The sequence below is a fragment of the Phascolarctos cinereus genome, unplaced genomic scaffold (assembly GCF_003287225.1).
Source record: "Phascolarctos cinereus isolate Bilbo 61053 unplaced genomic scaffold, phaCin_HiC Scaffold_7;HRSCAF=346, whole genome shotgun sequence".
NCBI lineage: Eukaryota > Metazoa > Chordata > Mammalia > Diprotodontia > Phascolarctidae > Phascolarctos > Phascolarctos cinereus.
In genome coordinates, this window is record NW_027556180.1 from 37902838 (window position 1) to 37926305 (window position 23468).

The 23468-nt window shown below is 40.8% G+C and overlaps 1 protein-coding gene across 8 annotated transcripts in view; it reads right to left on the reverse strand.

The window, feature by feature from the left end:
• Positions 1–762: 762 nt before the first annotated feature.
• Positions 763–23468, reverse strand: part of TBL1XR1 (TBL1X/Y related 1) — a 172888-nt gene continuing 150182 nt past the window's right edge. For 7 of the 8 annotated variants that reach the window (XM_020980625.2, XM_020980614.2, XM_020980591.2 and 4 more), the window contains 2 exons: positions 20306–20407; positions 14674–19585 (listed from right to left, as the gene is read on the reverse strand). In XM_020980625.2, the coding sequence (XP_020836284.1) occupies positions 19559–19585; positions 20306–20407 (129 nt within the window). In that variant the 3' untranslated portion in view covers positions 14674–19558. Of the gene's footprint in view, positions 2633–14673; positions 19586–20305; positions 20408–23468 lie in introns of those variants that run through there. The other variant, XM_078147331.1, reaches the window with a different exon arrangement.

A 23468-nucleotide genomic window follows, 5' to 3' on the forward strand; every position in this document is an offset into this window, starting at 1 on the left:
GAGTCCATGCCACAAAAAAAGGTTAAGAAACCTGATACAGTTGGATCCATACTCCAGAATGAATTCCCACTACATTCCCCCCAACAAGGGGTCATCCAGCCTTTGTTCAAAGGTTTTTCATTAGAGGGAATCCATTATCTCTGAAGACAGCTCATTCCACTAAGTAACTCAAACTAAGATATGATACAAGTCTGCCATCTCTAGCTGCTTCATGGTCTTAATAGTTTTTTTTTTTTAATCATCTATTTCTTGCCCCAAATAGGGATTCTCCTGTGTTCTGACTCATGGCCATATTTTCTGTTTTTACTCAACTAAATATGGGGAATTTAGACTTCATCCCTCCTTTAAAGTCCTCTCTAATTTTAGTACTAGAGTTCAGAGACAAAACAAACTGGCATCATTACACTGTTAGTCTAAAACACCATCATTAGCTGACAAGAAGGCGTCTTCAGGAATTGTGGGTGTATATATATATATATTTTTTTTTCAAATATAGTCAAATAGAAAATTCATCAAATTTTGACCTTCTTAGTACCAACTTGTGTTTTCTTGCTAAAATGTCTGAAAATCAACTATCTCCAAATGCAAAATGCATGTTGCACACTGTGAGTTAGGGGAAAGAGCATTGGACTTAGCCTAGGAAGAGCTGAGTTGAAATTATGCATCTGAACCTCTGTAAATTCTGGAAACTTAGGCAAATAAATCACTTCACATGGCAGGGTCCCAGTTTTTCTGGATCTATTAAAAAAAATTATCGATCTCTTTTGTGTTTAATATCACCTTTATTTCTCATTATATCTTTCCCTCCTCCCACACCCAGAAAGCCAACCCTTAGAAAAAGAGAGAGAGAGAGAAAAGCAGTTCAGCAAAGCTAATTCACACATTGACTCAATTTGGCAGTATATGCAGTATATATTTGACATCAGGGGCATCAAAATCAAGTGGAAATGGAGGCCATTAAATTGTTTATAAGATCCCTGTGGGTCACATATCGACTTGGAAAACCACACATGTTTGTATATTTCTTTTATTATTTACATCAACACATTAAAATCAAATAAAAACTATACTTTGGTTTGGGGCCACGTGTGGGAGTGTTGTGGGCTACATGTGGCCTATTTACACTTTTTGACACCTTTGTGCACCTGTAGTCTCCCACCTCTGCAAAGAAAGGAAAGAATTCATTATATGGTATGACCTTTTCCCCTTTTAGTTTGCAGTTTTTTAAAGTCCACATTAAATTTAACATCAGTAGCAAGAACATTGCCCAGTGTGTCTTCTGGACTTTATCTTTTCTTTGGAGTATTTTTTATTTTATGAATACCTTTTTCTTTTTTTTTTTCTTGCATCCTTATCACTAGTCTCTAACTCCTTCCACAGCTCCAAAAGGAGCCTTCCCTTTTAACCAATAATAATAATAGCTATCCTTCATATTGTTCTTTAAGGTTTGTAAAGCCCTTTGTGCATACTGTATCTAACTGATCTTTACAACAATCCTATTAGGTAAATGCTAGTATTATTCTGATTTTACAGATTAGGAAACTGAGGCTGAGACAAGTTAAGTGACTTGCCCAAGGTCACCCAGTTAATCAATGCCTGAAGTAAACTTTGAATTTACTTCTTTATGACTCTAAGGTCCAGTACTCTTCCATGCCATCTAGTAACTTCTTAAATTCAGTCAATGAAAACAAGTCAGTATGTTGACTGGTCCGAAAATTCATGTCTCTTTTCATGTCTCTAATCTGTGGCCTCTCTGCCAAAAGGAGGATTCCCAATCATCAGTATTCCAAAGTCAGGATTGAGGCATGATCTGTTCTTGACAAAGCCATGTGACTATGGTTTCCTTTTCTAGGTCTTCACCTACCATCCCTTTAAAAGGTGCCCTTCTTAAATTATTTCTAGCTCAGATATTGCCATTTTCTTTGGAAGCTGGGGATTTTAAGGAGGGCTCAATTCTTTGGGGAAGTTGGACAAAAGAGGATTTTTTTTTCCCTCTTGACTTGTGATTTCACTGATGTAGGGGGTTCCTGATAAAACAGGTCCTCCGCTAATGCAGATGGCTCTTTGACTTGATATCTTAGAAAGTTGCCTTAGAGATACTAAGAACTTAAGTGACTTAGCCAGCCAGGGGATATCAAAGAAGGAACTTCAGACCTTTCTGAATCTGAGGCCAGCTATATATATTCACTCCACTGTGCTACCAATAGAGATAAACATGTATAATTAAATTTGAAGGGCAGGGATTCATGCTTACCAGCTCAATAGCTCTCAGAATTGAGAATTCACCCGTCCTGATAACCCTGACAATACTGAGTCACATAAAATGTAAACTTATCAAATACTTGACATTTATACTAGTTGGGTGGAACATCCTAGATCCTTAGATTCCCCCCCACCAGAGGCTCTTAAAAATAGCTGAGTTTATTTACATTTTTGGAAAATGACTGTGTCAGAAACATACAGAGGTTTATAAAATAACAGCAACCACCCTGCAATTTGAGGGCAGGGAACAGAATGATTCTCCCAGTCTGCTTTTTTTTTTAATTACGCCCTTTAGAGTTGAGCATTTGAATTATCTGCAATCTTTTGGAGGCATCTTCTTCTGAATAGGACTGTGGGCTGCTGTTTTACACTGTGAAGAAGATTAGATGGAAGCATGAAAATTGACTTTAAAAGGAAAGAAAAATACCATTTTTACACTCAACCCGCCAGCATTTACTTCCAATTTCCAATGTGTATTTCCTTTTCCAGTTTATTGCCAGCTTCATCTTAAAGTGTGTGGTTGGTTTGTTTGTTTGAGGGGTAAATGCAGAACACTTGGGGGAGGCATTGCCTTCTGCATGGGGGTAAGGGGATTACCTAGAGGTCTGTCCTCAGCTCCCTCTCCTGTCCACACTCTGCCTTGCCCCCAGTCTCAATCACATCCATGGTTTCACCTAATTAGGCAGATGACTCCCAACTCCACACATCCAGCCCTGATCTTTCTTCTGAGCTTCAGATTTACATCTTCAAATGAATATAAAACTCTGATTTAAATGTCCCATCAATCCCTCCAACTCAGCACGCCAGAAACCGAGCTTGTCTTTGTTGCCAAATCTCCTCTTCCTGACTTCACTATTTCTAACAACGGCATTCCTTGTTTCTCAGTGTGGTTCACCGTTCTTGTTTACCTCCTACCTAATGACAACTTGTTGATTCTGTATCTGCTTCTCTCTGTTTTTACTGCCACCATTACAGTCCAGCCTCCAATGACCATTAACCAAGATGGTTTCAGTAGCTCCAAAACTGGCCTTCTTTCCTACAAACTATGCCTTTCTAATTTACCCTTCACGAATGCCACCATGTTGGATCATAGGATCATGGGTGTAGAGCTTTGGGAGACCTTAGAGACTGTCTCATTCAATTGCCACATTTTATAAAAAAGCACTCTAAGGATCAAGGAAGTGACTTACCCAAGGCCACGTAGGTACTCAGATACAAATCTGAGATGTTTATACTTGCTATTTCTAGTTGTGAGACCAAAACATTGTTTGTGATCTAATTTGTGTTATCTTGAATAATGGAAAATTATCCATACTAAGCTTTAGCATCCTCTATGCAGACTGATCTGATTAGTCTAATTAGGACTGAATTCATTTTAATGTTAATGAATAATAGTAGTAATACTAACAATAGCTAACATTTATATAGCACTTAATGTGATAAGCACTTCAGAAATATCATCTCACTTACTCCTCACAGCCACCCTGTGGGGTAGGCTGCTATTAATATCTCCATTTTGCTGAGGCAAACAGAAGTTAAATGTCTTTCTCAGGGTTATTCAACTATTATGTATCTGAGGCTAGATCTGAACTCAGGCCTTTCTAATTTCAGGCCTATCTGCCTTTATTTTCTATCATTATTATTCCAATTTATTTCTGCTTTATTTCCAATAATTTAGTTTTTAACAGAGGAATGTTTACAATGGCAAAATTCTGAAGACCTGAAAATCCTCTTTCCAAATGGTGTAAGGAGGGAGTACTCCACCCTTCCCCACATTCTGAAGAGCAGACATGACTATTCACGTTCCTTGCATGAGCTGGAAATCACCAACTACAGTCCTTCTGGGAAGATGATGGTTTACCATCTACCTTGCCTTTGTATCCTAAAGTCCTTCTAGCACTTAATACAGTGCCTGACACATAGTAGATATTCAATAAGTGCTTATTGACTATCTCTAGGCCTTATCCTCTACCCACCTCCTAGGCCCTCCAGAATCCTGGCACTGCCATTTGACATACCCCCATGCACCCTAAGGATAGCTTGGACCTTACCATCCACCCCATTGCTGAACTCTCAGGACCCCCAGCCTTTTCTATTTGCCCTGCAGCTCAACCTTTCTATGTATATTCAATTCCCCAATTAGTGTGAGTTCCTTGAAAACTGGGACTATCTTATTTTTCTATTTGTAATCCCAGAGCTCAGAACAGTGCTGGCATGTACAAAGTCCTTAATAAATGGTTTTCAATTCATTTATTCACTCTAAACTTCCTCCTCTGAGATTCCCTAATTCTCTGCAAAGCTCAATTCAAGGGCTGCCTCCTACATGAGGTTTCTGCAGGTCTGCCTCCTCCAAATCCCCCAAATTTCTTTCTATTTCTTTTGTATATATTGTATGCCTGTCACCTCCCTCACAAGAAGAGGCAAAGTTCCTGAGGTATAGGGAAGGTTTGGGTTTTGCTAGTGGATGGCCACCAGCATGGCATGGAGCTGCCAGTAGGTAGCTAATACTTGCTCACTGATTGACTGACCTCAAGTCTTGTGGCCCCAAGTTTTGTTTTCCTATCCACTGCAATCTGATGTGTAGATCTGGTCATGCCACCATTACAGGACATTTGGATTGAAAAAGAGACATCCTCCCCCACTCACTAGGGAAGAAAATACTGCAATGGATGTGTTCTCCCGCAGTAATGAAGGTGGCAACTTAGCCATGCCTACCCATCTTGCCTGACTATTGCTTTTCCTCTCCCATTGGTTCACCACAGGTCCCACCATGGCAACCCACCTGGTTATAACTTATTAACATAAAAATATGGGAAGAACTGGTACCAGCCTGCAACTCCAAACACTTGGAGCCATTTTTTTCCTGATTTGGGACACACCTAAACTTATGTCAATTCCATAGAGATCCCACACTGTTGGCCTCCAATGGCTCTGTGAATGTTGTTGCTTTCAACTGAGGAAGTAACAATGACCATACAAACCCCACAATAACTAAGTGTGCATCAGGTGGATAAGTCTTATCATCTTACTCAAATGTGTGGTCCTGGAACTGAGTCTTCTCCGCAAAGCTGTAACTCTCCCAATGCCTAGTATAATACCCTGCACACAGTAGGTGCTTGGTAAAAATGTTGGCTGACTTTCAAAAAGGATCATAGAACTAGATCTGGAAAGGATCTTAGATAAATTCTCGTCCCATTTCTTTACCTTACAAATAAAGAATCTGGGGTCTAGTTGACCAAAGTCACACAGAAAGAAGTGAATTCAAGCAAACCCAGGTCACCAAATGACAGAATCTTAGAAGGCACTTCCAAAATGATTTGGTACAACCTACAGGTGAACAGGAGTTCTAAGTCCTCTCCCTTGCACAGAGTGCTCTCCCTCCTCCCTTCTGAGTCCTGGCTTCCCATTCAAAACTCAGTCCAAATACCACCTTCAATAAGGTTACCTTCCTGCTCTGCCCTTTCCCTCTGAGATTCTCTTCCATTTACACTAAATACATTATTATATACATTATTTTTTCAGTTGTCTCTTCTATTAGAATGTAATCTTCTTGAGAGTAGGGAATTACATTTTTAACCTTTTTTTACCCCAACACTTAGCCCTATGACATTGAAAATGTCTGAAAGACATAATTTCTGGGTAATCATTTTATTAATAATGCTGGCATTTTATTAATAAAAGCAATTATCATTTGATTGTCTCTCTTGGACCAAAAAAAATAGCATGGCAGGGTTCATGGTTTATATTTGCTTGGAAAAGTGGGTGTTCCAGAGGATGGTAATCAACTCTGATTGGTTAACAATTAATTATAGGCGGACCTATTCTAATGAGGGGCTGAGAGAGTAGATCACCAACAGCCTTGGGCAATCCAGAAAGATCTACTGCCTAAATTAGCTAGAGTGGAACACAATGGGCAAGAATTCATTTCAGATTAGAAATCTGGTTTAGTTGGGCCTTGTTGTTTGTCCTTCACTCTCGAAGAGGACCATGATATCACGACATGCAACTGAATTGGATTTAAGTGAGGGAGGGCTGTGCAGAGTCACAAGCCTCATTTTCTTTTCAGGAGCCATCTGGGTCCAGTGGCAAGACATAGATCAGGATGACTGGAGATGGCCCTGGATGCAGTGGGAGAACTTGGCCTTTTTAAGCTCGAGTCTTTAATAGGTCTCAGTTGGACTGAGGCAAAGCCCTTTCAGTGATTAAGACTAGGTAACAAATGAGGCAGAAAATCGCCTTTTTAACTTTTTTTTTTATTAAACAAAAATCAATCTGGGAGAAGACCCTGAGGATTTCTGGCCAAAACAGAAACAATTGCTATTTACATTCACTCTGAGCCAATTAGGGCCCAAACAATGACCAAGGCAGGGAGTGGGGAGGAAAGGAAGGGAAGGATGGAAAGGAAGGGAAGGATGGAAAGGAAAGGAGAAGGGAGGGAGGGGAGAAGGAAGGAAGGACGGAAGGAAGGAAGGAAGGAAGGACGGAAGGAAGGAAGGAAAGAAGGAAGGAAGGAAGGAAGGAAGGAAGGAAGGAAGGAAGGAAGGAAGGAAGGAAGGAAGGAAGGAAGGAAGGAAGGAAGGAAGGAAGGAAGGAAGGGCTGTGTAGTCCAACTGGCCAGTTCCAGATCTCACAAAGATGGCTGTTGTTTGTCCTACATTCTTGAAGAGGACAGTGACATCAGAGAGGTGATGCCATGACATGCAAGTGATTTGGATTTAAATGAAGGAGGGCTGTGCAAAGTCACCAGCCTCAGTTTCTTCTCAGAAGCCACCCTGGGTGGAGTAGCAATACCCAGAATGAGGAGAATGTTGATCCTCTCTCCCATCAGCCCTGTCCATGAGAGACTGGGCTTTGAACATAAAAACAGGACAGGGGGAAAAAAGCTTTTTTAATAATTTGCTATTAATATGAGACAGAAGTAATCATTTCTCTCAGCCCCATGCCTGGAATGTAGGAAGGACTCAACAGATGCTTGCTGATCACATCTCTGCTCAAAGATATGCAGTAAGTGGGAGACTCACTGCCTTGCAAGGCAGCCATTTTTTGATAACTGGTTTGGGATATCCTTCTGACGCTGCTTGAAGCCGACCTCTCTCTAACTTCCATCCAATGGTCCCATTTCTGTTCTACGGGACAAAGCTAACAAGACTATTCAAAGAGATGACAGGACAGGAAAACACTATGTGCTAATTCTCCAAAAGTAACAAGAAGACTTTACTGTTATTACTCAAATTCAAAGATGACACTGATTTAAAATTTTAAGGGCATTTCTGAGAGCTCTCTACAATAATATGAACAATAACAAAAGCAACTTTAAAATGGTTTGAATATAGTTTTGTGATATTATGCTAAAATTCAAACAACTGCTCCACGGAATAGGTATTCTAACCTCTAATTACACAGCATTGGAAACCATCTATTAGGGAGACTTTAAAAAAAAATTATGTTTTGGGTTTTTTTTTTTTTCCAGCTAGTCAGGCAATTAGCAATCTGTTAGGCACTTACCATGCACCTAAGTGCTGGGGATACAAAAAACTAGTAGAAAGATAGTCCCTGACCTCAAGGAGCTTACATTCTACTGGGGTAAAACAAAACATGAAGGGAAAATGAAAAGGGGTGTGGGGAAGGGTGTGGAAGAAGGGCAGAGTACAAGCTGGAAAGGAATGATTTTTCAATTATCAAGATTTTTTCTCTCTCCCAGGAAAGAGGAAAGGAAGAAACACAGAACTCTTGTACCATATAAGCATAGTCAAGCAAAACAAATTCCTACATCGGACACTTCCAAAACAATGTGTTTCTCATTCTGCTGATCATCTATCACAAAGTGGTAGGTTGGACTTCAGAGTTAGGAAGACCTGAGTTCAAATGCTGCTTCTGACACTTACTAGTTGTGTGACCCTAGGTAAGTCATGTACCTTGTCAGCCTCAGTTTCATAATCTGTTAAGATCGGAAAAATAATGGCATTTACCCCTGAAGATAGTTGTGAGAACTAAATGAGATAACATATGTAAAGTGCACATAAACCTTAAAGTGCATATAAACACTAGCTAATGGCCTGAAGATAGTTAAGATTAGCATTTGGATTAAATTGTTAGATGATTTCAAAGTCCTGGTCTCCACCAGGGAAACAATCTAGTAATAATCCATGCTGATTTAAAAAAAAAAAACCACAAGCTATCAATTTATCACATTTTTATTGGTTTAATTCAGTTGCTTTCTTGAGTACTAATGAATACGAGGCAGTGTTAAAAGACAGCAGGATTTGGAGTCTGGAAGACCCAAGTTCAAATCCTGTCTCAGACCCCTATCAATTCTGAGAGCCTGGGCAAGTCACACTCTCATTCTCAGTTTCCTCATTTGCAAAATGTGGAAAATTGCTCATACAACAAAAGGTGAGGATCACACAGAGGTAATATGTATAGATCTGTAACATTAAAGGTGCAAGATGATTATTATGCAAACAACAGATGCACATATCACCTCAGGCATCCAAGAATCCGATAAAATAGAGATCCACTGAAGAAGAAATCAGTTAGAAATTAGGTATTTATTAAAGACCTATATGCCAGGCATAGGATACAGGGACCAAAAAATAAAAAATCCTCCCAGAGCTCCGGGTTGTCATCTCACAAAAGAAAGGAGGTGGAAGGTTTGCATCCCTCAGTACAGTGTATTGGAAGATTAGTGAACTTTGATTCAGAGCCTGATTGGGTCAAACCCTGTCTCTGCTATTGAATTTTTTTGGGGGGAGGGGGAGACAGGTTAGTTCATTTCTGGGTCTAACCTGCCTCACCCTCCCTGCTCTGGGTCTATCTGCAGAATGAGGGAGTTAACCTAGATGATCCAGTCTATCTTCAAGTAATAAGGCTTAGGTTGGGAGAGAAGAAGAATGAAATGACCTGGCCCCTCCCATTTAACTAGACCATGACCAAAGGGAGACCCAGAAGGATTGGATACAAACCATATCCTTGAAAGTGAGAAAATAAGTGAGACAAGATCAGTTGATCGTAACAATTATTTTTTTCTACCTTAGAATGAAAGGTCAAAATTAAAACCAACTGTTTTTGTATCTCCTTTTTATGGCAGTTGATACGTGGTGTCTGGCAGGGCTCCAGGTGGGCGAGGCTCTGGCCAGTTGATTACAGATTGGGTCTAACTGGTCATCATTTTCTAGGGTCAGATGGCTCATGTTGGTGGTCACCGGATCCTCTCACTCACCTAACAAGTGGCCATCCTCCTTTCCACATCAGCTTGAAGGTTTCTATGTGTAACAGCCCACTGATCTGTGCTAGGCCACAGATCATGGTTAACATTTTTTTTCCAAATCAATTATTTGGTTAAGGGTACAAAGGGTACAAATACAGATCTGCAGACGGCACAAAGCTGAGAAGACTAGTTAACACACTAGATAATTCATGATCCACAAAGACCTCAATAGGCTAGGACAGACATTTGAATCAAATGAGATTTAGGTATAAATCTCAATTCCTATGCCTGAGTTCGAAGAATTAACTTCTAAAGTAGAAGGTCCAGGTGAGTGGTAGTAAGTTAAGGGTTTGTCAGGAGGAAAAAAAAAAAAAAGATGAACACCAAGCCCAATGAATTTAAGGTGTGATGAGGCAGCTAAAAAAAGCTAATAGAAAAAATTGTAGGCTACATCTGGGGGCATGGTGTCCAGGATGAAAAGGGTGATAACCCCATGATATATATAAGGTCAGGGCATTTCTAAAGAATCTGTTTGGAACACTTCATGTCAGGAAAGAGTTGGTTAGCAGGAGAGGATGCAGAGACGAGGCACAGGGCAGTGAGGAGTTTCGAGTCCTTGCTGTTTTTAAGGTAAAGAAACTCAGGCTGTTTCATCCAGAGGATAGACGACTCAGAGGCAGAGGAGGAGGTCACAATCACTTGAGTAATGGAAGAGATGTCACGTGGAAGAGAGAACAGATGTGTCCTGCTCGACCATGGAGGACTCAACTAAAATCAAAGATGGAAGCTGCAAAGGCAGATTTTGCCTCATCAGGAAATTCTTTCAGTTATCCCCAAATGGGATGGGTTGCCGTGAGAGGCAGTGAATTCCCACCTTACTAGAGGTCTTCAAGGAAATGCTGGACAAAACATAATCCTCAGCCTTGCCCCCATCCCTTTTTTAGGGGTTTGTAGAAGGTATTTCATATCCTATCGGTTAACTGAGATGTCTTTGAAATGCCTTCCGAATCCCGCTGGGGAAAGAATGGCATGGCCATCTGAGAAGTGGGCCAAAAGTGTGGTCCAGTGAAAAGAGTACTGAATGGAACCAGGAGACTTCAGGTCAAATCCCCACTCTGCCATTTACTCAATGTGATCTTGTTCACGCCCTTCATTTGAAAAATGGCTTCAAGACAGGATGACGGTCTAGATTTCTTGTAGCTATATGATTCTGTTTGAGTCAGAGCTTGTATGCATGAACGAATGAATTGTGGAGGCAGTGAAAGCCATCTAATGCACATCCTTGGTTTCCTCATTTGTCCAAATGCATCCTGGGTCCCTTGAGAAAACAACTTAAATCGGTTGTGTTGTAAGTACCTGCCCCAGTGCCCATAGAAGGTTGAAAGCATTTGAACGGCATAAGCTCTTCCTTGAAGTCACTGGCAAAAATCACTGCCTCTTTGTGGAAGGTCAAGATCAAGATAACAAGAGAAAACAGGCCAAGGTTTAACACTGAAGCACCTGTTGACTTTCTCTGGTTGACTCCTTAAGGGCAAGTGAGACATGAGTCTAGCTCCAAGTCTGCCAGGGCAGTTAGCCTCCAGAATGTAAGCCAAAGACTCGCATCACAGAGACAAAATTGTTTCATTTTGATCTCCATCAAGGCGGTAGACATTTGCATTCTTAAGGAAGAGAATTCCCCATCAAAGACCTGTGATTTTATGTGTCTTCCCTTCAACTCGTAGATCTCAACCTGCCTATAACTTTGTGGCTTAGTAAGCTGCGGGAGTTTCAAGAAGGTTCAATGTCTTGGCCAGGCCACACCAGTGTCAGGGGCTGATTTTGAACTTAGGTGTTCCTGACTCCCAAGTTTAGCCTGACACTAAGCTGCCGGCCACAAAGGGTATGCCAAAGTGAAGCGGTTGGGTGGCTGATGTTGGTAAGAACGGAGGACGACGCAAAGACCCTCCCCTCACTCCCTGCCCCAATAACAGATAGCAGAATTGAATGGACGCTAGTGGAGCTTAAAACATGACATTTTCCAATCTCAGATAACATCCAAGAATAGCAAAGACAGAGGCTTGGGTTCTAAAAGCTGTAACAGCTCAAGAGGGGCACAAAGAATAATCACTTAAGAGAACAATCCTGTAAAAAACCCTTTGCCCCAAATACCAGGTTAAGCAAGAGTCCTAGATCACAAACTCTACATTCTTGGTCAAGCTGAGCTAATCGCTGTCCACTGCCCCATTCTTATCTCTTTTCCTTTTCTCAAGCCCGAGACTCTCTCTGCCCTACTCTCCTTTTGAAACAAATACTTCCCATCTCCGAGGCCCAGGTCAACTGCTGGCTATGCCCCAATTCCCAGCAGCTCAAAAGCGAATGCTCCCCAAAATTTCTCTGAGCACTTTGCGTAGATATTTTTCTCACCTTATTAGACAGCCTTGGGGGTAAGGACAGTCTCAAAGTATTTTGCAGGACTGGATAGTAGGTACTTGCTGAACTGGCATCCACAGTGACAGTGCTTTATTAAAGTGATTCTGAATAAATTTTCTTCAACACTTTGGCATAATACCTTTCTGCGTAGCTATTCTAAGTCTAACTATAAGAAAGTTCCTAAATGAGTGTGTACATGCCACATAATCTAAATAAAACCCATGTAAATCCTTCACGCAAATGGTACCCAAGAAGTTTCCACAGAACTAGGAAGAAAAATAATAGGACCACTCCTTCCTTTACTTAGGATGTTTGAAGCTTATCTGTTACTGGCTGTCATCCCTATAGATCAGGAATCTAATTTAGGATCTGGAGATGCCCTAAAGCGACTTTCTACTTCAGGCTTCTTATATTTTTGCTTTTGCATTATGGACCCCCTTTGGCAATCTGGTGATGTCTATGGACCCCTTTTCAGAATAAGGTTTTTCAACGCATAAAATTAAATACATAGGATTATAAAAGAAACTAGTTACATTGAAATGCAGTTATCAAAACCTAAAAAAAGAGTTCACAGACTCTTGGTTAAGGCCTCCTCCTCCTGCTAGTACAACTCCATTTTACCGATAAACTACAATATCCTCCTGACCATTCCATTTATTAAGTACCTACTTAATATCTGCCAGATACCATGTCAGGTGCAAGACAGGCTGTGTCCTCAAGGACCTCTTCTGACAAACACGGCAACACTTGATTCATCTAGCAAAGAACACTTGTTCCTTCAAGTACCAACTTACATATGCATGTTTGTGTACAGATGACAAATCTCAACATGTGTTGTTACATATAGGATGGGATTTAAGCCTTTCCTGATGACTGCGTGGTTTCATCACTACCATTTCTTCCTGGGTTGTAATCCAATTCTGTGCCTGTTGAGCCCTGGTCTCAAGTTGCCAGAAGGCCTATCTCTCTGGCAGTTCCTCTGCATTCTGCAATTTGTTTTGCTATTTTTTTTTTTAAATGCACTGTGGACTAGGAAATGAACTAACCAAGCTTATTAAATCTTGCCATTAGGTAAAGTCAAGCAGGTGAGCGAAGGCCTAAGAAGCCAAAAGCATGCATTTGGTGGAAGATGTGGGTTTTGTGGCTTCCAGGGGTAGAAAACCGTTCTGGTGAGATGAGGTTATCCTGAGCATAGGCTCCACTAAGTGAAGGCATCGTTGTATTTCTCTTGATTTCTTCCTTCCTTCTCATATGGATATTATCGCCTGCCTACTCAATTCTGCCAGTGGCCAAAAAACCCCAGGACTTCCATTTTCGACATGCTACCAAATACTTTGTTGAATGCATTTTAAAAGATAAAGAAATTTCAAGGAATTCCTATAAAAATTTTAATACAAAATATTACAAGCTAAAACAAATCAGCGTGGAGATATGACATTTGATAAGAAGCACAGAAACACAAGTAGAGGGTTAACATTTCATTGATGACTTGGCAATACTAATAATAAGCCTAGATACTGTAGTGAGAGGCACCATAAAACTTATTTGCACACAAATATATTGGGAAAACAGTAAAAACCTAATTTGACATATAACAACTATAATTTATAATAGTGAGGAAACCAAAAATATCCCTATCTTTGCTTATGATTGGAAGCAATTAGTTGTACCATGTATATATGTGGACTTCTCCACTAGTGATCCTCAGTTCCATTTCAAAGGCTTAATATGTAATGGATTGGCTACAGTCTGTCATGCAATCAAAGGTAAGCCACTGATCGAGAAAGGCTGCCTGCAAAAAAATAACTGTAGTTTTCCTAACATAGGCTAAAGTTATGGTCAAGTAATAGTTGTAAACAGTTATGCGTTCATTAGAGTACTGAATTCAACTGAAAAGTTTTAAGGGAAAGGATGATTACGTAAACATTCACATGCACACAAGGATCAATGGTATATGGAAATACCTCCATGGGAGAGTTTTAACTTCAATGAAAAATCAGAAACTAATGCCTGATGGATGACATCTTCAGACACAGTGTTAAATCATCAGTTAAGTCTGTTTTAAAGAGCACAGTACACCTGGCCAGCTGAGGATGGCACCCAAAAAGGGCATTGATTTTAAGCTTTCACAAGGAGTTAGGCCAAAGAAGGCGTAAGGGACAGCACAACATCGTGAGCACAAGAAAGGTCCTTTTCATAAGGTAGTGCTTGGGAAGATTGACTGAGCCCAAGGACCCTTCAGCAAAGAGCTCATTAATGCAACACTGAAAATAATTTACAGCAACTAACTATTCTTTAAATGACTTAGATGCTCTCTTTAGTTTTATAATACAAAAGAGAGTGAGATCCAGATTAATTTAAGATCCTTTCTCTTAATCCTCAGTGGTTCAAAAATACTAATTGTATTGTAGGAAATGAAAAAGTGTCGATTTGCAATTTGATCTAAGGGGTTGGATTGTTTTGAAATTGTGCTCATGCATCTTGAAAAAACGCCATGACAGCTCCTAATTTCTTAGTGGAAGTTCTTATCTATTTTACATGGGTACATGTGAGACAATCGACATGCTCTGTTATGATAGCTAACTTAGAGCAAAATAAGTTTATTCTACAATAGAACATTAAAGGAATAAAAATCAAGTCAAATGTAAACAAGAAATTGTAAACAAGAAAAAATTATAACACCCCTCTCTCTTGACCAGTAAATATTCTATACAAACTACATATGTATCAAAAAATTTATATTTATATTTATATTTTTATATATATATGTATATATATATACACAGCCAACATAATATCAAAATATATTTTATTCTGGACCTCTTTCAGATCTGATTCAAATTACAGTTGTCAGAGCAATACAATGCAAATGGAAACTGCAACAGGGACATGTGCCTCCGAGGGATGGGGGCATGGGGGTAAGCCATTGTGATGTAGAACCCAAATACATCCTAAGTGTAATTCACATGGGCCAGGTCAGCCTAGAACATCTCTATCAGTCTTCCTTAGACAATAATCATGAAAACTGAATAAAAGTCCTTTAACAAGTACAAAAAACTGTCATGGGCTGGTTTACACTTTGACAACAGTTGTAAGTTAACTGGATGACTAAAGAAATGATGCAGACGTTCGAATCCAGTGCTATAGGTAGGCTCACAGAATTAGACCCAAAGGATTTGTAAAATCAAAATTAAACCATTACAACTACAATGTCAAAGTCAGGAGAGGAAAAAAAAAATTACTTCTGTATTCAAGGATTATAGAGCCACAGAATGCAGCCTTAAGAAAAGAAAGAAATGGATAAGTAGTACACTGGACTAGATACAACATGCAGAATGTTTTCCTGAACTTACCCACAAATTCCAAAAAACATTATGAAATAGCTTACTAGGAAAAAAGGCATGCCCTAAGTCGTCACCCTGCATCAACACTGTAAACTTAGAGGCGGAAACAGAATGCGATACCTCCTCAGACTACTGATCTAAGATGTTCTATCTCTAAATCAGTGTATGGAAAAAACAAAAAAAAACCCCAACATAACTTGAACTTCTCCTCACTTAAAAAATTCTCTTCTCTACCTTTAACCAGATTTATGTTTAAGAAAGAAACTCCTGATACTGAATTGTGATACTTCAGAGCTATCACTGGAAGAGAAGGTCATTCCTAACGTCCCTCCCCCCCCTTCCACCCCCAGAGAAAACTTTCAGGGTCTCTTGTTGATTTGCTGCTGTTCCCTAAATATGGGCATTTGCTGCCATGCCACAATGTTGGTCCACCAAAAAGAGGGTTTCCTGGGAACTTTCAGATGTGACCTACTAGTAGTATGTGATTATCCGTCACCTAAATACTGTCTGCAACACACTGGAGCAGAACACAGGATACGCAGAGAAACATGACATGCCCTGAGCTGAGGAAAAAGAGCACTGCTCCTAATTGAGTAAATGGCACCGAGCAATATTTGAGATGTCGTTTCTGCTCATCTAGTGAAACCCCCCATTCCCCTCTGCCCACATCAACTCCATGCAATTCACAGAGAATCCCTCTGCAGAGCCCTGGACACATATGGCCCACCAGGCCTGTCTATGCCACAACTATAATTATACCCTCAACCAAACCATTCTACCTAAACAAAGCTAGCTCCTCAAAAATAGTCATCTCTCATTAAATAATCTATTTTGACATAAAGCAGGGAAAGGAAAAAAGGAGTGCTTTAAAAGTGAAGTGAAATCAGCACAAATCTTTGGCCTTTCTCTTGACATCTATACATGTCAAAAAGCAAGAAACCTTCCTGTACTTCTTCCATGCGGTGATTCCTGCATTTTGCACCATGATTAGTTGTTAAACCACAAAGGGAGGCACTTTTAGTATTTGTAAAAGATGTTTCATCCTAAATCACATCTAACACTAGAGAACTGCTCATTACAACTGGATTATCAATAATAACCTAAGACCTACATAAAATGTATCATGGCCTAAAATACATCAGAAAGTCAAGCATGGGACCTGATCCACATTAATAGAAAAGGGGACAAACACATGAAAACGTGGCTTCCTTCCCTACATGGATATGAACAATGAGATTCCTGTGTAAGCGGTAGGAATGAATGGGAAACAGGACGGCTCCTCTTACTTGACTTTGTCCTTCAACAAATTAGTGCCCCAAGTTTTCAGCTCCTTCTTCCCCATGATAACAAATTCATCAGCATAGCTTATACTAAAACGATCAGAGTGTAAATCCTACTCAGATCATAGTATGATCGTATCTCTCTAGAAGAACTACTAACATTTTAACATTTCAATTGTCAGCCCTTGGGGAAAATGTTGGGGGGTGGGGAGGGGGGAGACAAACAAACAAACCAGGAACTCCATAAATACAGTACTTCACAAGGCTGTGAAACTTCGTCTCTGGCCAGTATATTTATGCTCTAGACCTTTTTTTTTCTTAAACAGCTTAGGAGCAGCATCGTGGCACATCAGCAGGCAATGATGATATTGAGAACAGCAGCAAAAAATAAATAAATAATCCAATGTTCATTAAGAGCCCAGGCCTACTACATGGATACCTCTCAGTAAGACAAGACTTCAGGGTAATAAAGCTCTGTATTTATAACTGTGTAGGGTTCCTATTATGGATTTTTTTTGTAAGGAAAATAGCCAAAGATCAAAAAAGGAAAAATAACAATAGCATAAAAATGCAGCTGTCTATTCTGGCAGCCATATTGCAGAATTCCTTGACTATCTTTTTATAATCGGCTGAAAAAACCAGTCAATAACTGTATGCAAATGATAAATTGTCCATATCAAAATACAAAAGTACTATCAATAATCACCTCTGACTTTCAGATTTAAATTCAGTGCAATTGACAAATGCATCGCTAAAGGAAAACGCAGCTTAAACATATTCAAAACATTTGTGTCTATTCCTGGGACCACATTTAAAAATTATTGCACAGATTTTTTTTTATTTTTTACTTTTTTTTAAACAACAACAGAGGTCAGCCATAGACACAGACCTCCACCAATAAAAGCAAGATGTCCAAGTGCCAGATACTCAGTCTATGAGGTTTCCTACATAACTCACAAGATAATTGTTCTAGACATCTGTCGCATGTTCCAAAACCCTAAAAAGAGCTGGCACAGAACCATCATGAATGACTGCCTTTCTGGATATGAATTTTAAAAAAAAATTCTGCGATTCAGAATAGATTCCCCACTAATAATCGGGGTACACAGAACAATGAATGTGGAATTAAGTGTATTCTCTTTACCAAAGGCCAATGCTATCCTACCTTAGCAAAATGAAGACTTGCTTCAAGTCATATCAGTTTGTAAAAATAGCAGAAAATCAATGGCAAAAAAGCTGCATTATTTGGGTTAAATCAATATATGCCTAAACTAAGAACAAAGTAGATTAACTTTTTTAAAGCAATAATAGTCACAAAATTATTAGTGATTGAAATAGTGTTATAAAATGGTTAACATTGCAAAGCTTTGTGATAGAAGCCGTTCCTTAATTAAAATATCTGTGACATAAATTTAACAACTATACTCTTTGAAATTTATAGCCTTGGAATCTGGCACGAAACTTGAAGTGACCCCTTTCAACAGCACACACAAACAAGATGTGCTGAACTTGTAAAAGAAATTTTGGTATGCCCTAGTCACGTGAGCATAACAAAAGTTTGCTATCTGTTGAGAAAAATACTTGATATCGTAAACAGACTAAAGGACAATATAGTAGTGATTAATAAAAAATAGCAGCTTACACCTACTTATACTTGAAAAAAAATATAGCCATAAGTTATAATAAACTGCAGAATCAGAGCAGCAGAGACATTAGTGCAAGTATTATTATTTTTTTAATAAGCTGAATCACTGCTATTTAAACATACCTTAAAGCAAGTCTTCTGTTCTAAAGATTTCTTTTGAAACTAAGGTAGTAAACATTTTGCCACATAATGGCAGTGTTATCAAATATATGCCAAAGGTATTTTGATTTATATAAACAAAATTGACATGAGAGGTTTTTTTAATACTGGAATTTGGTTACATTATACATCAGAGCTCCTACACATATGATGGATACTCACAGTAGAAGCCAATAAACCCTTGTCCAGAAAGATTTTTATCTCTTAAAAACAAAACAAAAAAAACCCCAGGATGCTACTTTGCTCCTTTTCACAATAGTGCACAACTAAACCATAATTAGCTATGGTCTTGAAGCAACAAGATTTTTTTTTTATGCAGCTCTTGTATTTGTAAATTTTTAAAAAAAAATTTTTTTGTGCCCTTCGATTCTTAAGTTTGGCAGAAATATGTCCCAAATAAGAAACTTCTGCATTTCAGCCACACCACCAGAAAAACCAGAGCAGAATACCCTTTACAAATAATGTCCTTTCTTGATTAACATGACCGATGTCACATTTGAGATATATTTTTTCTAAAATCACCCCTCACCCCAACACACAACCAATGGAAAATGTGCTCTGAGAGCCACAGAATGGACCAAATATCACTTGGCCTCTTCAGAAGAATGCATTAAAAGATTTTTTAAAAGATTTTTTTTATGTCTAAAAGGTGAAAAAATAAAAACAAGAAACAGATTTACTCCCTTACTTCCTGCATCTGGAAAAACAAACAAATAAACAAACAAACAAAAAAGTCTGAAAAGCAAGAAACACCCCATGGCTGCGTGTTTACATACGTCCATTTTCTCTGTACACATAAACTGCTCAACTATTGGGGGAAATTAAAGGAAAAAAAGCATACGATCCATCATACTGATTAGAAGGGGGAGGGGGGGAAGGGAGAGGGGAGGGAGAGGGAAGGCTGCCGTCTGTCTCCTGACTGGGTGCACTTAAGGTCTACTTTTGTTTAGTCTCAGTCCTTTCCTCTTCGGCTTCTCATATCCCAAGCCTCTAAATGCTATTTGGGGGCACAGCAGATACGATGCCAGCACTTGGTGAACAGGATTCACAAGCTGGGACAAAACTCTGTCATCCTCTTCAGGGTGTAATTTTGCTTTGTTTCTATACAGTGTAAGTGGAGATTTCTTTTCGGTTTGGCTGCAGTGGACTGGCCATGGTTCCAGTGGGACTAGAGCAGTACGTGGGTCAGGGACAGTCATTTTGGCTATGTACACATTCATAGTCGGTCCATGGCTTCCAACTAGTAGCACTATTTCCGTAGGTCTAGTACACAAACCTGTAACAAACAAAGTTTTTTACAAGTTAAACTGAACTGGGTACTCTAGAGAACTTTACGTCCCCGTGACTTCTTTGAGTGGGACGCTTCCAAAACCGCAGGGGAGTTCTAAACCAATCCTGGCCACAGGTACTGGCCGGCGCTGGGAGGAGCCTAACGCCTGAGAGGAGGCAAAAGGGTACAGGTGGTCAACGGAGAAGGCTAGGGACCTCGGTCCTGCCGAACACGGACAAGGGAAACCGGATTCAGGAGTGGGGCCCGAGCTGCTCGTCCTGGAGGACCAGAGGGGGCGCTGTGTGCCCGCCCAAGAGCCTCAGGGGATTTCCATTCGGCCTATGGGACACCCAGGGCACCAGTGCTAAGCGCCCAGCCGAAGGCAGCCGCCCACCCCTCCAGCCCGCCACCATTTTTTAAAAGGCGGGAGTACATAAATGCATTTTACTGGCAGGACCGCTATACGTTAAACGTTCAGCTCACTGTCTGTTCTTTCACATGAAGAGACCCTCTAACCAGTGAAGCTTTAGCTCAGACTAACAGGCCGTTTCTTGGCCATAAAGAGCGGCTAAGCACCAACCAGCAGCTCACTAGCAGCGTGGTGGCGCACTGGCCGTGAAGACGCCGCCTGGAGGAAAAGGCCAAAGACACATTTGAAAAGCAGCGACTTTCAACCCCTCCACAAGACCGCCCCACGCCCCACTGCAAACGTGCTCTTATACTTACTGAACCATCTGACGCACTGGCTCCAACCTTGTCTCCCGCTGCATTCCAGCAAACCTCAAAGATTCCACCTGTTCCCCTATAGCTATGAACTAGGGCGCCCGTCTGAAAAGAGAGAGACCACCGAAAAGAAAATCACGGTGATGACATCTATCTGTGAGTGGAAGTACAGCACCACGAAGGCAAAAAAGGTTATAGTATCTCACCGCAGTCACCGAAAATAATTCAGACAGTTAGAAATTGAGCACTTACAGCCTAAGTGAGTTACCTGAAACCGAAGAAAGAACTATCAAGCGGCCTGTCGTGCTCACAACCAGACGCTAGAGATGAAATTCCTGCGGCTTGTCTAAGATAATGCCACTAAGGGACACATGGAGCATCTCCTCCAGTGCTGGTGAATGAGCCCTCACTGCCGTGCCCAGCTTCGCTTGTGAAGGGCGGAAGACAACGCTGAGAAAGCAAAGGTCTCGGGGCAGCTAGGTGGCGCAGTGGATAGAGCACCGGCCCTGGAGTCTGGAGGGCCTGAGTTCAAATCCTGCCTCAGACTCTTGACACTTCCTAGCTGTGTGACCCTGGGCAAATCACTTAACCCCACTGCCTAGCCCAAAAAAAATAAAAGATAAAAAAAGCGAAGGTCTGAGACAGGCTATCTTCAGTGGTCGTGGGTAAAACCACCTGGGCCTCAGAGATCTCAAATGAAGACCAGCGGTCTTAGAATAGAAGAGACCTTACGAGTTCTAGTCCAGAACCCTCATTTTACAGAAGAAACTGAGTCATACACAGAGGTCAAATGATTTGGCCAAGGTCACTCAGGCAAAAAAGAAGAAGAGGCAAGATTTGACCTTAGATCCTCTCATCTCCAATGCAGTGCTCTTTCTCCTCCACTGTACCTCCAAGTTACCTGGAGTCTTTCAAGCTTCGTTAGGTGGACACACGATAAAACAGAATAAAGTAATTCTTAACAAAGCAGGAAAGTAAAAAGTATAACAAGGGAAAACAAAAAGTTATGAAACAATGTTAATTCAAGTCAATGAGTTACTTCACCACATCTCCCCGGTACTCCCTCTGCTAGGGTAATTACCAAGGAAGCTAAAAGGAAATAAGGCATGGTCATTATCCCCGAGAAGCTTGGAGTGAAACAATAAAAAGACAATCCAGAACACTAAGCATCACAGAGAAAAATTCCGGGGAGGATCCCATTTATTTTAAAGTGAACATTTAGAAAGGCTAGGTCTGATAGAGATGAAAATAAAAGGCTCGTGCCCATTCCAGGGATGCTTCCTATGCTACCCTCCCCTAAAGAAAACTTCCCATGTGCTGGTATCAATGGGGGGCACAGGGGGAAGGAAGAAGCCACAGACCGGTGGAGGAGGAGACAGAGCGCTGGACTTGGAATCAAGAAGACGTGAGTCTGAATCCTGAGACAAACACAATGACCCATAAGGTCTTTTTTAGCTTTAAATCTGTGATCCTGTGAAGCGTATTGCAAATTTCCCTCTGCAAACATCAAATAATGCTAAGGTAAATTCAAACTGATTGCCGCAGAAGTATCATCTATCACTGATGACTTCCTGACTAGCAGGCTGCGTGGCCAGAGATGGAATGTGGTATTTCCGATGGTGCTAGCCACAAAACCACCTTCTGAAGGATTAGGAGCCCTGCTCAGAAAGCAGGAGCAATGTTCTTCTGGCATCAGGCCCTGGAAATTCGTATCTGACTGCTTCACGGGGCATCGAAGGAAGGTCTAGGTCTGCCAGTGCCAATATCAGGGCTGCCAAGGGGGCTTTGCTACTTGCCCCACCTCCCCCGAGAGCACACCCAGAAAGGAGCTCCCCAATTTTTCCCTCCCCATTCTCATTTTCCAACACCCAGCTCCAATAATTTCCATTGGAATGACAGTCCTACTCCTGCTAGCAAGGCAGTTGCCAGGACTGAACAATTTTCCTCCTCTCTATTGCCTGGAAACTCAACAATTCTCAATTGTGAGGAGAAAATCAAGCATCCATGCTTACTGGGGCCACTACAAACTTATGTTACATAACCTGAAATGGGCTTTCACTGCTGCAAGACAAATCCTTTTAAGTTTCCAAAAATGGCTCACTATCTCACCCATCTTCTGAACCGCCACTCCTCTACATACACAAGTGATCCCACTTCCAGCCTTTCTTCTCCAAAAGACTGCCCCCTCTCTCATCCCCATTTTCTCATTAATCTTTAATCTCCCTTGTCTACTGGCTGCTTCCATATGGAGCAGAAATATGCCCACGGCTCCCCCTTCCTCTAAAACTCCTCACTTGATTTCTTTCACCCCCCATTTTTCCTCCCTTTTGTGACCAACCTCCTAAACAAGGCTATCTACAACAGGAGCCTCTCCTTCCTCTCTCCCTTCTCTCTTCTTAATTCTCTATGGTTTACATTTCCACTTCATCATTCCACGAAAACTGCTCTCTCCAAACTGACCAATGACCTCTTAATTGCCAACAGCCTTTTCTTAACACTCATCCTTCCTCGTCTCTCTGAAGCCTTATAACACTGTGGATCATCCGGTACACTTCTAAGTTTTCCTGACACAGTCTCACCAGGTTCTACTCCTGCATAGGCAGCACCACAGTGGACAGACTGTCCTGCCTCGTGTCAGGAAGACCCAAGTTCAAAATGGGGCTCAAACATTTACAGACAGTGTGACTCTGTTACTTAACCCCTATTGCCTCGGTTTCCTTATCTGAAAACGAGGATAATAACAGCATCTACCTCCAGAGTTGTTGTGAAGATCAAAGGAGATAAATATCTGTAAAGCACTTGGAACAGTTGTGTGCTACATGTTAGCTGTTACTACACAGCTCCTTCTCAGCCCCCTTGCTGGATTTTTCATCCAGGTCGCGCCTGACCATGGGTGTCCAACAGAGCACTATCCTGGGACCCCTTTGGTTCTCTTTCTATATTCATTTGATCCCATTAGCTCCTATGAATTCAATTATTATCTCTAACTTGATTATTCTCAAGTCTACTTAATCCAGCCCTCATCTCTCTGCTGACCTCCAGACTCACATCGCCAGTCACTTTTTACACATCTTGAAATGGCTGTCCTGTAGCTATTTTCAACTCAACATGTTTAGAACTGAATTCATTATCCTCCCCCTCTCTCTAACTTCTCCATTACTGTCAA